General features: G+C 34.6%; 1 protein-coding gene and 1 long non-coding RNA gene across 23 annotated transcripts; both read right to left on the bottom strand.

The window, feature by feature from the left end:
• Nucleotides 1–1,907: 1,907 nt before the first annotated feature.
• LOC103967807 (thaumatin-like protein 1) lies at nt 1,908–4,447 on the bottom strand. Its single transcript, XM_009381120.3, has 2 exons — nt 3,323–4,447; nt 1,908–2,623 (listed from the first exon to the last, which is right to left on the bottom strand). The coding sequence occupies exons 1-2, from the start codon at nt 4,075–4,077 to the stop codon at nt 2,491–2,493; spliced, it is 888 nt and encodes a 295-aa protein (XP_009379395.2). The 5' UTR covers nt 4,078–4,447; the 3' UTR covers nt 1,908–2,490.
• Nucleotides 4,448–6,227: 1,780 nt separating this feature from the next.
• LOC103967805 lies at nt 6,228–14,149 on the bottom strand. 22 transcript variants are annotated; one of them, XR_007255111.1, is made up of 15 exons: nt 13,578–14,139; nt 12,573–12,644; nt 12,085–12,156; nt 11,600–11,664; nt 10,441–10,492; nt 10,171–10,241; nt 9,997–10,090; nt 9,727–9,799; nt 9,308–9,392; nt 9,078–9,159; nt 8,284–8,548; nt 7,759–7,822; nt 7,293–7,437; nt 7,054–7,194; nt 6,228–6,616 (listed from the first exon to the last, which is right to left on the bottom strand). It is a non-coding gene; the product is annotated as an uncharacterized LOC103967805 (long non-coding RNA). The 22 variants fall into 22 exon arrangements; XR_007255105.1 differs by having other exon boundaries at nt 7,293–7,822; nt 8,284–8,937; nt 13,578–14,144; XR_007255109.1 differs by having other exon boundaries at nt 7,293–7,822; nt 8,284–8,937; nt 9,320–9,392; nt 13,578–14,144.
• Between the last annotated feature and the right edge of the window lie 674 nt (nt 14,150–14,823).

Below are 14,823 nucleotides of genomic sequence, written 5' to 3'. Positions count from 1 at the left end.
AGTTACAACTATATTAGAATGAGGGATTTGTAGGTATAAGCACTTAAAAGTAAGGTCGCCCAATCACGAGAACAATACTTTGGTTGCTAGTATCGTGAAACGATTGTGTTGAAAACTAGTTGATTTCCTGATGGTCTTATTTTGTTTTTCTAGAGAAAATAGAAGAGGATTTGATGGGATTAGCTCTTCGTCAATAAACAAGTAATTCAGAATTTTCCGTTCTCGCCATATATTGAAGTACATTATAGTCACAAATTGAGATGCCGATTCAAATGGTTTGGGTAAATAGAGTTTTTTTTTCTTCTCTGCTCCCAGAGTCATAAAACTAAACTAATGCAAAACAGGGTTTCCATGCTATCTTGTTATTTACAATTTTGCCGATTCAATAGTGATTTTTCCTTACTTTATATTCGTTTAATCGCGAGGGCACCTCCCCTTCTTGGGAGGAGAAAAAAATTATTTCCGACAATATTGTAACATATATAGTTCAAAGTTAAGACATAAATCATCTGTTTCCTGCTTCATTAATTGAACTTGCATGCATGCATACCAATTCGAATTTCGAGATGGTAACATATTGGACTTTTTCCATCAACTTTGGCAAAACGTGTATGATTCTTCAACAATTTAGGCATCCTTCTGAGGTGGCATTGGACTTTTTCCAACCAAGCGCACTAAATTGGATGCTAAAACCCCATCATCTTCTCAATCACCATTCCAAAGGTAGAATTTGCTTTTGAATTTCTTCTACTCACACTCTCACAGCCACCAGAATTTTCAACTTGTTTTTCGTGGCATGCCATTAGGCAAATTTCTTAGTCAGATTGAGAGTGATTATGTTGGAAAAATATTAGCAAAGGCTAAGAAAATTAAGTGTGAAACGATAATTTCTGTTGCTAAGTTCAGCATAAATGCACATTAGAAAACAATTAATAATTATATATATAGTCGTAGGCAAATTTGACTTTTTCTCCTGCAAATGAAAATCAAAAATTATTTTAAGTTGTTTCGCTTTTCGAAACTTTGTTTTCATTCATTTTTGCTTATTTATTTCCTCTCTCCCATCACCATTCCTCTTCACACTCTCGTTTCTTTCGTATAAATTTCCTCATATTTCAAGCACAAAATATAAAAATAAAAAACTAAAAACAGGCTCTTAGATATGAATTTTCACCTTCCTCCAGGGATAGTTTGTATGAAAATTCCACGTTTTACTTGCTCTACAGTGTATATATGTATGAATGGTCCTGCCAGGAAGTCAGTGCAAACATTTTCGTTATTTGATCACGAGTAAAGAATCTTCTGTAACTTGTTCAACAAAATCTTGATTATATTAATTAAGGTGACTACGATATTTAGAATCTTAACTTAATTATCAAACATTTAAACTGATTAAGGGGGTTGGTTTGGAAATACTTTCAAAATGACTGAAATAGCTTTTGGTGAAAATGTTTTTGGAACTAGTTTTTAGTAAAAATGCAGGTGAATTTTGGAAGTGTTTTTGGAACCAAATTTTTTTTTTCTTTCTAAAAACGTTTTCTGTCATTTTAAAATCACTTTCAAATTAGCACTAAGATGGGATCTAGCTTGGTTTGTCATAATTGGTCTTTTATATTAGGAAAAAAAAGTTAGGAAATTAGCTAGAAAGAATGTAAAGCTTTACAGGTTATATTCTACGTACAACTTGTGGAATTAAAGTTTCTAAAAAAATAAAAAAATATGAATGAGAAATGGAAAAGTGCATAGCCAATTTGGATTGCTTTCCATGCACATGCATGTAGCAATGTCTAGGTGTAAAAGCTACTTAACTGATCGTTTTATCTACAAGAAATTGTTGAAAAAGCAGTTGTATCTACTCACTTTGTGTTGTTCTTCGTCAAAAGGTAAATTCAATTCAATTATCACACTAATTAGAAAGACGAAATGTTAATTAATTCGATAACATGCTCTTTGTTGTTGCACGTTTTAATCAACAATTTGAAGTGTGAAACAACGATATGTCCGCATTTTGTTCGGACTTTCATGATGCTGACCAAAACATACATCTAGCAGCAAAAGATTTACATTTCCAGCTACTGATTCTATCTGCTTTCTACTATAATATATATAATTATTTACATCTCAATCTAAAATCCGAAAATTGACAATAATTAAGAAAAAAAAGAAGTGGAAAACCCTATGTGCTTATGGCAGCAAGGGCAACGCTCCTGATTTGTCCTTTTGAAATCAGACGACGTGGATCACAGTGTGTATGTGTTTGTATGTGTCACCAAAGTCGCATACATGGGGCCATAGCTTTGTTACGGCTCCGTTTCACACCCACATGCAAAGTTGTAACCTCCGATCGAATCGTGGGCCCCATTTTCTCCTACGTCCGCTTTCAGAAAAGTCAATATGTTTGGGCCCCCACCGTATTTCGAAATCAAACTGTTAGCCTATTACGTCAGATCTCCGATGAGATATCTCTAGTGTGAAATCTGCTGCAGAGATTCAAAATAGCGGCGGCCACCGCCAAGCCGCCGCCATAACAGTGATGGCGAAAACGACGATGTTGGGCGTTGTATTACGTAAACTAGCTGAGACATCGGCCGCACCAGGGACAGTCCCATTCGACGACTTCACGCTGCAAAGTGCAAAACCCACCGTCAATATTTCACTCAAAAATCAGAAATAAATTTTTAAAACGATAAATAAATTAAAATAATGTAATTAAATAATTCAAAAAATGTTACATGTTGTGCCAGTTGCCTGCAATCATAAAGCATGGACGGTGCTTGTGGCGATGCGTGTCAATTATTAAAACAAAAACGTGACAGCCATGTCTTAACATGTTTGACAATCCAAAAATGGTCGAATCTCAACCGATCTTGTAAAGTAAAAACAACAATTTCACCAAATACTCATACAATTTCGCAACATTGGATCTTAATTGTGTTTTACTTTCGTAGTTCTTCGATAAGACTTTAATCACACGTAATAGGTTTAAAGCGACCTCAATAATATATTTCAAATTTTTTATCAAGCAGATTCGAACCTAAGACTAGCACTGTTACCCTGGACAATGATCATACTGTAATAGAACCAACTCATGCTTAACATGTCATGCAACGTTATAGCTAAACACAATGCAACTCAGACAAACGAACGTGATCATGAGATACAATCGTTTAGTGGGTTATTCAAGACTAGTTAACCAAGAAGGGAAGGATCTCCATTTTTTTTTAAACATAAATTATTTTTTGTATTTACTTCAATTCGAATCGTCTATTTTTTAAGTTTCAGGTCATCTATCATCCTTAAAAAAATTAGTGAAAATGGTTACCTGGTCGAAGGAGCAGGGCAGACAGTGATGATGTAATTGGCGGAAGCACAGGTGAAGGTGCTGGTGCCATCGTCATACGCATAGCTGTAAGCTTTCGGGCACGCATTTTTAAAGAACTGCGAATAAGAACTCGGCTTGCATGTGTCCGGCGTAGCGTAGGCCCCGCTACAGCAGTACTGCGGCTCCCCAAACGCCTCGCACGCGCTTTTACACGCCACGCCCTCGTCACTCGCCGTCACCTTCAGCTCCGAGGGGCACCCGCTGTTCAAGTCCACCACGCACCCGGTGGTCGTGCAGTTCCCCCCGGTCCCGCCCTCGGGCACCACCAACATGGGAAGGTTATACCCATCGACCAAGCTCACGTCGTAGAAATCAAGCCCGCCCGCACCGTTCAGCGTGAACTCTGCGAGAGTAGCAGGCGGCGCGGCTCCACCGCCAGCACATTCGACTGCAGAGGATCCGCAGTCGCCTGTCAAGCAAGAGAACTTGCCTGTGGTTGAGTCCTGGGAGCAGAGCGTCCGCCCCCATAACCTACCGGACCACGAGGTAGGGACGGAAAACGTGTTGGACTCTCCAGGACCCAAAGCGAATCCAGTGGTGGGTAGCTGGTCAGTCCCGGCATTCGACAGAATGCCCGGCCATATGGTGGTGGTGCACTTGTTTGCGATGGTGAACGTCGCCGAGTAGCCGACTCTAATGGATTGAAGGAGACAGAGAAGGAATAGGAACGATGAAAAAACTTGATGGGAAGCCATTGGAAGTGAAATGACTCTTTTTTCTGTGCTTTTTTGTTTCAGTAGGTCGTGTGGGAGAGATGGGGTTTTTATAGGGAAGGGGAGAGAGTTGGGAGTCGTGTGGGAGAATATGGGGTGGGGGGCTCACGAGTCACCATGGCAGAGATCATGTGACGGGTTTTGTGTCTCTATCTTAAGTGGCGGCAACGTGTGCAGAGAAGGCATTGTAATAATATGTTTGAAAAGTTATGAGTTACTTCAGAGAAATTAATTTTTTTGATAAAAGCTACAGATTTTTTTTTTTTAAGTGAAATTTTTTATAGATTTTTCGTCGTTTTATTTTTTTAAGATATTTTATAATATTAACATAGAAATTAACGTTAAATTATAAAGTTTCAGAAATTTTGAAAGTCACCTTTGCATTTCTCATTTTTAAAACTAAATAAACAAATTATATGATGTGTCATTAATAATAATTAAGCACATTAATTTACATTTAATTAACAATTCAATCATTAACAATTACGTCATATAATTTATAAAATTTGATCTAAATAGTTGGTTTCTCTGACATTGCTCTTAAAGAAAATAACATTTGGGAGAAGACAACTTTTGGAAGCTTGTGAAGGATGACTAATTTTTTCGACTAATGCGATGTTTTAAATTATTCTAATCTTCGAAAACTAGTTTTGAATTTGAGTGAACATAACGATGCATTACTCTAAATAATTTGGCCGATTTACTAGAAAAACTTTCGAGCAACGTGAATATTGTTGTAGCATTATTACTAGAAACTATTTATAAACCATCAAAAGTTAAATAATCAACTATATTAAGTTGGTTAATTTGAGACAATAACACTATTATATTTCCGTTGTGGATAAGTTTCTCTGCTAAACGACTTATGCGTTTGGAGAAGTTTATAAAACTTGCTTGCTATCGGGACGCCCAAAGTTTCTTGTATTAACGTGAGCTTATTCCAGAGCTCAGAAAGTGTGGCTCCAAACTTACATGTTTGGATTTGGATTTGGATTTGATTTTCGGAAGTGATCCTGTAGAAGCCAGACCCGTGAACTCTCAGCGTGTCAGTTGAAAATATCAGACCAGTCAATGATGGTACCAAATATCCACTTTACACGTGGAATTTCAACACTATTGTGTCAGAAGCAACATGAGTCATGCATTAAGAAACTGCCACGTATTTAATAAATCCTGACATGGTCTTCCTCCCTAGGTCTAGGCAACACGGTTAGGTAATCGGAATCAAATATCATACTCTTGAAGTTTGTAAGTGATTGTCAGCCGTTAATATATGTAATGTATTATTTAGTGTTAATGTACATAAATTTTATACATGTACAAAAAATATAAAGATATACTTCCGATTGTATAGCCAAACCGCTCTTAAATAACTAACTGTACACAAAACACATTTCGATCGAGTACAAATTTGACGTGACCTGATCAAGTGCCTTGCTCTCAAGATTCTAACCTAGCTTTCACTTACTCTTTTGCAGAACAAGATTGAACAAGTTAAAGGCTTCAAGTTGTGGAAAATGGTAAACAATCCCTCTCAAACACAGTTGTATTTTGATATGTACGTACACCAACTTGGAAAGCCAATCTCAACTTGGAAACTTGTAATACTAATATAGAGTTTCTACCAGCATTCCGAAATAGTTATTCAACAATCATCTCATTTTCAAGTGCCAATACGATTCTCTAATATTTAATTTTAGCAGGCGAGAGAGGTGGATTGGTCTTCAGCAAATATTAAAAAAAGTGGCTAGCATGAGCTTATCAATTAGAGAATGAAATTCAACCTTAAATTTCAATGACGAGTGCGCAGACGTTGCTTTTGTTACAAGCAAACAACTTGACATCAACCTAGGGAAGGCAACCTTAAATTTCAACGAAGACGAGTGCGCAAACGTTGCTTACAAGTAAGCAACTTGACAACTAGCCCAGGGGAAGGGTTTGGTGCAAAAACAGAAGGGGAACAGGGGCAGTGTCCTGTGAAAACCTGAAGGGCCAGACCGATAGAGACCCAAAACATTTGCGTATTGCTGCAGCCCATGCTCATTGGGTCAGTTCAAAACACAAATTCAAGTCACCCCAGAAAGTCCAAAAAGATGAGAAACATCCGCTCCATCAGATTTACAAAACCAAACTAAGACCAGATTTGCACGTTTAATTACTACAAGCAAAAAAGCCCGCGGGTTTACACTCTAGTTACACATAATTACAAACAATGTTTTCAATTCTACTACTACATATATACAACCATACTCACAATACTATTTACACATATACTAATCAGCATTTAAAACTATGTTAAATGGGGAGAGTTTTACCTCAGTACAATAAAATTAAACAAATCCCCGTGTCATTGGTTCTTCATATTGACCCCTGCCCTTATAAAGTGGGCTGAATGCTGCACATGGACCGTCAATTTCCACCGCAAAGAAGGGATTCTCCATCGTCACCACCATTGGTGTTCTCTTCCTGTTTTCCTTTGCCCAGACATTGGAAAATCCAATTTTGAAGCCAATTTCTCACACTAAATAGCCAAAAAAAAAAAAAAAAAAAAAAAAAAACTATATATTAGATAAATGTGAGTACTAAATGAGTGCATTTAAACTAAAAAGAGTTGACACAGGCATAATTGGATAAAGAAAAGGTCTTTGTATCAATAAAAATCCAAAGATGCTTCATAATTGGATTTGACAGAGGCATTCTCAGCAAGTAAAAAAACAGAGGCATTCCCAAACAGAAGATACAATAAACAGTAAAAGGAAATAACAACCGAGGAGGAAAAATAAAAACCAAAAATTAAAAAAATTGTATACCTCAGTAGCAACATAGAATGCATAGGAATCAAGCTTTTTTTTTTTTTTTTTTTTTTTTTTTTTCAGGGTTTGAGGGCTTGAGTTTGTTTTCTAATTTGAAGCAAAGAATACTTGAATGAAATGCCAAATAAAAACCCCAAAATCTTACCTGATCACAAATCGGTGAGAAAGCTTTTGGGAAAAAAAGGGTTAGAAAGGATTTGGAGGTGGAATTTGCAAAGCCAAGATGATGTTGCAGTCCGGGTGTCGGCCAACGATCAAAATTTCCAGGCAAACCCAAAATTGGAAACTAAATTTGTACCCAAAAACATTCAAAAGCAAATTACATTCACAATGTCAACCGAAATCAGTAAAGAAGAGCAATATTAGCAAAATCGAGTGTACTACCTCAGACGGAATCCCATTTTCGAAAATTCTCTGCCCGTTTATGAACCCTTTAATGGCTACACATAGGCCATCCAGAGTCTCCAGAGTGAAAATATTGAATCTTTTACTTATTGGTGCAGACGAAAACTCTGTCCTGGCTTCGTGCCTTGAAATGCAACATAACAATTAACAATTAATTCTTTCAAAAACAGAAGTATAAAAAATATGAGCTCAAAATAATCAAATTACAAAAAAAACATGAACCCTCTCGCAGTGAGTCCTTGGTTGATATCCAGATTCTGGTTCACAACTAAATTTATCAATATTCACATAATCATGAGACATGAATAGATTATTTGGTTCACAAGTATATTAAAAAACGTTCAATAATCATGAGACATCATTCCAACCCATTTCATAAACCCAAAAGAAAATCTAAAATGAAGCTATGATTTCCACCACAAAGAAGTTGGTTCTCTACTGTCACCATCCCTCCCTGTTTTCCCTGCTCAGGAATTGGAAGAATCCCATCTCGGACCCATATTCTCACGCTAAATAGCAAACAAATTTCAAAAGTTTTCAGAAAAAGGGAGCCAAAATTCCATAATTAACCAAAACGAAGAAAATTATCTAAAACCCAAATTCGAAAACATAGAAATAAACATATATGCCACTCAAATGGCGAGTGGCTTCTGGTTCTGCAAGGTTATTTCTTTGACTGCTGTAAGTATACGAAACCAAGAGTAAAAGAAATGGAGCATGTTCACAAAATAACGCAGATGAAAACCCCAAAAAATCAGAAGAAAGAAGACCCAAAAAAAAAAAAAAACAAAAATTACACGTTCCTAAATTTCTTGTTGGGGTTTTATCAGAAATTTGTTAATAAAAATCAAATTCGAATCCAAACTAAAATTCCAAAATAAACAGAGCATACAAATTTAATAACCCAAAAAGTTAACGAAAGCGAACCTATTTCAATTCCACTATAATCCAGAATACCAAATAAGCTTACCTTCAATTTGGAAAACGTTGCGGAGACCGGTGGTGCAGGAAGATTCAGAGTTCAATCCATACCTTGAACACTTGATAGTGAAGTCGCGAGGGATAGGTGTGAGGGTTTAGATTAGGCGTGAAAGGTTGTGAAATTGAATTTGTTGGTTGTAGGATTTGATGGGGGTTTTGCGATGGCAGTGGGTGTGAGGGTTTAGATTAGGTGTGAGAACTTGGGAAATCGAATTTGCTGGTGTGACATTTTGAGGGAGAGGGTTTTGCAATGGCTGTGAACGAAACAAAAAGGCAGCGAGGGTTTCGGTCAGTGAAAGATTGCCAAAGTTAAATCCAGTATAACCAGAAAACTTCTAAGCTTTGAGCAATAGATAAATTTGAATTAATGAATGCATCTCTAAGTTTCTAGCAGCGTTTAAGCTGAGACTAATAGAGCCATAACATAGGTTTCAAAGTGGAGGATAACATTGATCAATCTAAACAGATTGACATCAAGAGAGTAAACAACTTCTTTCGTTTGTTGTTAGTTTACAAAGTTAACTTGTTTGAAAAGATTGAAAGTAAGTGGTTTTCGGCATTGAAATCCCACAAAATAAGTATATCAAAGAAGCAATTTGTATCGTTGTAGAACATCGCTGAAGCATTCAGTGAGATCATGTTGCTGGGAACAAAAAGGAATTTATATAAACAATAAAAAAACTATGTAATTGTGGATGGTAAATCATGTGATCTAATGGTTAAAAACTATGTGAGCTGCTTAGATATCAAGAAATAAGAAGCATATGGAAAGTGAGGACTTACTTGAGTTGGGAGTTTGGATAATGTTTTTAAGTGCCGTAAAAGTTTGTTGGCTTGAGTTGGTTGAAATGAGATGTTTCTTTTTCTGCACAAATGAGTTTCAGATGCATGTTAAGATTATTAAGCTAATTTAGATTTACAATATTTGAGTTGGAAAATAAGAAGCTGAAACAGATATTAAGTGAAGAAATTGAAACAAAAATTGAACAATGGGAGTGTAATAGAGAAGATACTTTTTGTGATACCTCCGGTGATATCTGCAATGTTTTGGTGTTTCTGAACCATCTTTTTATATTGAAAGCCTTCATCTTGGAGGATCTGAAATAACCAAAATCCAACGGAATAGAAGGTTATACTCATTATCGAAGGACTTGAATACACATTTCTTTCTTCCACATTGTCCAAACCCTTTTTACACAAAACAAAAGAAATCGAATACAGATTGAGTTGTTTTGAGTTCAAATTTAAAAAAAAAAAAAAAAAATGGTAATCAACAACCAGTTAATACTGAGTAATCACTGAAATTAAATTACTTCACAACGAAGGGAGAGAGGGGGTACGGATGATGCAGAAAAATGGAATTACTGAAATATAAACCTAAACCCCAGAAATGAAGAAAAATAGAAACTTTATATTGAAATTGAAGCTTTACCTGCAGATCAGCAACAACAAAAGGAATCCTACGACAGGTACCTCAAGAGTGAGCAAGAGCTGAGCAAAAGAAACTGAATAGAGATTTAACCGTTCAGAGTCCAAATTTGAGAAAACAAATGCTAACCAACAACCAACTGATACTGGGTAATCATTGAAATTAAAGTCCAGAACAACTTGAAAATTTTTTGAGATCAAATTTACAGCTAAATGAACAATCAATTTATTGAATTATGTATTGTTACTGTTCAAGCGTGAGAAAATGATATACCTTGCAAGTGCTGAAATGATTGTTTCTTGGCATGTTCACTCTGGTAAATAATATCCATGAGCATATGTCTATTTCATCACTTGCCTACACTTAACTATATGAAAATAGTGAAAATTTGATATCAGAACACGATACACTATTAGTAGAAAATTAGTATACTAATTTTTGGTATACCTGTAGCCAGCCTTTTTTGATGAAGTTTAGCTGGACTCAGTTTGGCATTTGATATTCCTTAGCTTCTAAAGCTAAAAAAACAACATCAACAGTATAGATAACTTAAAAAAGCTGAATAAAAAATAGTAGAAACTGAAGGAGAAAATTGTACATACATAAAATAGACTGCATTAAGCATAAACCCAAGAGCACAAAGTAGACAATGGATTGAGATTAATCAGGTATATCAAAATTAGCAACTAAGAAAGACCTTATAGTAGAAAGTTTTACTTATGTGGAGAGTTTGTATCTGTTGCAAGTTTGGAAGAATTTTTTGCTGGGGCTGCAGTGAATGGAAAGGGAAAAAAAAAAAAAAAATTAGACTTTAAGATAAAGTATTTTATCAATATTGCATATTATCATGAAGAATATGTATTTTGAAATGATAAATATGATTTATACTCCAAAAAAGTAGATACCGAAAATTGGAAAAAAAAATTGACTTTTTATTCCCAGTTAGTCCTCTTCTAGTCTTGAGAATGCAACATACAATTAAACATGAAAACAACAATGATCGAACAAACAGTTCTAGAAATGTGTACAATGACGTTGAAGTTGCAAGTCAAACAGGAAAAATGTTGTAACCAGTGTATAACTCAAAATTATTCCTAGGATCAACAAATTGATAATCAAAGAATAAAACTTACATAAATTTAGAGGAAATGTAAAATTTGTGAATTGACATTAACACGAAATTAAATGTAAAGCAATAGACCGTGAATATAACAGAATTATCATTTTTTTTTAAAATAAACTTGGATTGATTTCTGTTAATAGTATTAAATAAAATTAGTAATTTGAGACTCTGTAGGTAAAGAAATGAATTATACTTAAGTTGACCAATCTTTAATTTAAGTGAATTAAAAGAATGATCAGAATGAAAGTCACATGTTTGTCATACGACACAAATCATGTTTCTCGTTTTGTCTTTGCAAAGAATGGAGTGTTGATTTTGAATATAGCAAATACACAGTATTATATATTTTGGTGTACATCAAGTATAAGAATTCAGCAACAGAATCGAGCTTAAATTTTGCAAAAGAAGGAATTATGGATTGAAAACAAATTATGAACATGGGGATATCTCAGGCTATGCAACGTACTAAACATGTGAGAGAGTAGAATAGGCAACCGAGCCTGGAGATATATGTTGACTTTTAAAGTTATGTATAATATTTGATTATTAAATGAATGCCGAATGATATTATAGTTTTTAGTCTTTCGTATAACTAAAATAACACAGTTATTTCATTATTAAATAGGATTGATGCGTGTCATCAGGATTAAGAAAATCAATGATTCAAGAATCTGCAAGAAATTATCAAATTGAACTGAAACTTATCAATTTCTAATCCAAGTAACAAAATAAAACAGTTAGAATCAAGTTAACCTCTGTTTGCCATATGAAGGAAACTGCAACTCCCTTTTGCCTTAGCGGATAACATACTGTTTACTCTGTATACACACAAAAAAAACACACTGTAAATGTTGATGTACACCAGAAAAAGTATATACAAAAAGTATTATGTAAGTATTTCCACATAAAGTATTCAATATTTAATAATAGTATGATACTTAAACTTAAAAAAAGAAAGAACCATAAATTGAAATCAATTGTTATTTTTTAGAACAACCAAGAGGAAATTTTTTTTTTTTGAGGAATGAGTTGTAGAAATTGTTGAAGGAGAGAAATACAGCAGGATTTTTTTTTCTATTGTACATGATTTCAATTGTATATAACGAATACAAAAAAATTTAGCCATTCATTAACAATGCTAGCAACTTGATTCTAAATTTTGGAGCATGTCTTTAAACACTATATTTGTAGTAATCAAAACTTTGAATTAAATAATTATTAAAATTTAAATTCCTTACCTTGAGCATAAAATGCTTTGCAACCTAGAAACAAACTGTGCAAAATACAAAAACCCCAAGCTTCTTTAAACTCTGTAACAAAAAATATTATTCCTTGTTATCAGTTTAGAAAATTAAATTGGCTTTAACATTATTATAAATATAAGAGCAAGAGGCCTTATTTAATAAAACCAATATAAATATTATTGAACAAAAAATTTATTAAATTGTGAACCAACGAAATTATCTAGCCACCATGAAACATGTTTTAACCTGTCTCTAATTTCTAACACAAAAAGAAAAATAATTTAACTATACTACAAAAGACATAAATCCAAATACTGTTTTAACAGAGGATGACAAATGATACAGCAAAGAATTTGAAGCATAATGCAAACACCAAAACACACACACACACACACACACACATATATTAAAAAATAATTATTGATATGATTAATAAAAATTTGTAAATCCTAAATTTTACACTACTTGTCAGCTTGACTTACCCTTTTTTATTTTATTTTTTCCAATTCGAGCAAAAACACTTTATAGCTTATAAAAATTACTGCGATAATTATCTGCAATAAAAAAAAAAAAACATAGTTATAAATAAGATATACAAAGTAATAATAATACTATAAGGAACAATTAATAAGTCAAGAAACAAACAACCTAACCCATTTTAATTCTCCTTAAACCATAACAATGCAATATATCCACAACCAAAAGTCTGGAAACACGATCATTAAAATCCCTTAACCCCAATAAGTATTTTTGTCTTGCAAAAATTGTCTTGTTCAGTCACTTCTTTATACAATATTCCAGTTTCAAATACCTAATATTAAACTTTCTAACAAAATTATTAGGCACTTTTCCTTTTGCTCTCAACTAACAATAAAAAAAAAAGAAAAATTGAAAGATAAATAACCTTTTGGCCAGCAAAGGTACAGGAAGAAAAAGGAGGAACATAATATTTTAATCCTTTGTTTTAGACGAAAGAAAAAAGAGCTGAAGGTCTTGGCAGTTTAAAACATATAAGATAGAGAAAACACACAATAATCCTATTACTCTTAGGCTACTTTAGGAAACTATCACCCTTGGGCTATTTTAGAAAACCATTTTAGACAACTTACTCTAACCTTTGTTTTCTGAATTATTTTTTTTTTTAATACACTATTACCTTTGTTCTATTTTACAAATCTGGTGTATTAAATAATTATATATTTTAATTATCCTGTTTTAGGTAATTTAATTACTCCTATTTGTGTGCTTTGCACATCAATTAGAGTGTGTATGGGACATGGATTACAGATAATCATATATGTAATTATGTTATGATTTTCTTTGATTAACATGATATTCTCTCCTTATTTATCTAATTTCTACACTTACAGTGAATTGAACACCGAAGCCAGCAACTCACCAATATTAAACACACCCCGACTGCAACAAAAAAAAAAATAGACACACTTTCATGGTACAGAAATAAAGGGAAAGAAAACCAAACTTACACTGAATACATTGGTTTTTTTTTTTTCAATGCAGTATATCAATAAGGAAGCATAACACTCCCCCAAATGCAAATTGATCCCCCAATTTTTGCAACAAATTTTACCAACTACAAATATTCCACTCAGAGTCCGATAAGAACAAAACGTGGTGAGCTGGAAACAACAGGATGCCACAACCTTTCGGTGCAAGACGTGGAAGCCACCAAGGAGAGGACATGGATCATTTTGTCTGGGAGGTAGCAAAAGGAAAAGCAAGATGGAGGGTGCAAACATCTAATAAAAAATAAAAAAATAAAAAAAAGCAAAAGGTTGGATTTTGCGAGAAAAAAAGGACAAAAGATTCGAGAGCAAGAGAGACCACGATGGAGAGCAGCAAAAGCATACATCTGCGAAGGAAAGGAGCCCAAACAGAAGAAAATATCTAGAACACCCAGGCAAAGGATACGATTGAACGATGACCGACGCGTGGCAAACATGGGCAAAACCGTCATCTCACTGTACCAAGCAGGTAAGACCACGGGAAACAAAGTAGACACCAAGGGGCATTTAAGCCATTACACTGCTCGTAAACAGTGTTTTTCACCGCGTTTTAGTATATATAGAATTTCTTGTACAGTGCAGCTTCAACAGGTGACAGTAAAAACTCTTGTACCTACAGAAGCAAGCAATGCATACAATAATAGGTTTCGGCCGCTGTTATCACGAGCCGAAGTCATATACCGGTTTATGGATGCGGGAATTAGAGCACCTTCAATGTCGAAATATAGAAGAACATGACATCCGCCTGAAGGTTCCGTTCATTTAGACCATCACAGATTTCCACATGTTCAGTTAGAAACTATCCCTATTGCCTAACCTATCAACTATCCATACAGCACAATGAGCAGGAACATACAGCACAACGAGCAGGGACTGACAAGGAAGTAGGATAACGATTCACTCCAAGCGTTTAATGTCCAGAGCTAAGTAAAAGGCTTACAGCTAGGAGGAAAGTCATACCATAACCTTGAAACACGGGGCTAAACAAGAAGGAAACCACACAAAGGCAGACAGGGATCAACAAAAGATTTATAGAAGCAACATTCCAATCTATCCATCAACATTCGAAGGTAAACAATCCACGTGAAAGGATTCGCAAGCTTGACAGGTCCTATTAAAGCTTATGCTAGTTTGAAAACTGAGCTCGGGATATACCAACACTTTGCCGGGAAGGCTTAAAAGGCTTTTCTTGGGTAGAACCAAACAG

Source organism: the organism of the source record quoted next, unplaced genomic scaffold, assembly GCF_019419815.1.
Source record: "Pyrus x bretschneideri cultivar Hongxiangsu unplaced genomic scaffold, Pyrus_bretschneideri_v1 Contig8, whole genome shotgun sequence".
NCBI classification, from domain to species: Eukaryota; Viridiplantae; Streptophyta; class Magnoliopsida; order Rosales; family Rosaceae; genus Pyrus; species Pyrus x bretschneideri.
Note: the sequence above shows the minus strand (reverse complement) of the source record. Positions and strands in the feature narration are given on the sequence as shown.

What these genes read in the sequence shown, in the direction of transcription:
- LOC103967807 (XM_009381120.3), bottom strand. Translation starts at nt 4,077, where the DNA reads ATGGCTTCCCATCAAGTTTTTTCATCGTTCCTATTCCTTCTCTGTCTC. An exon ending in TGCCCTGCTCCTTCGACCAG is followed by an intron (nt 2,624 to 3,322) that starts GTAACCATTTTC and finishes TGCACTTTGCAG; the next exon opens with CGTGAAGTCGTCGAATGGGA.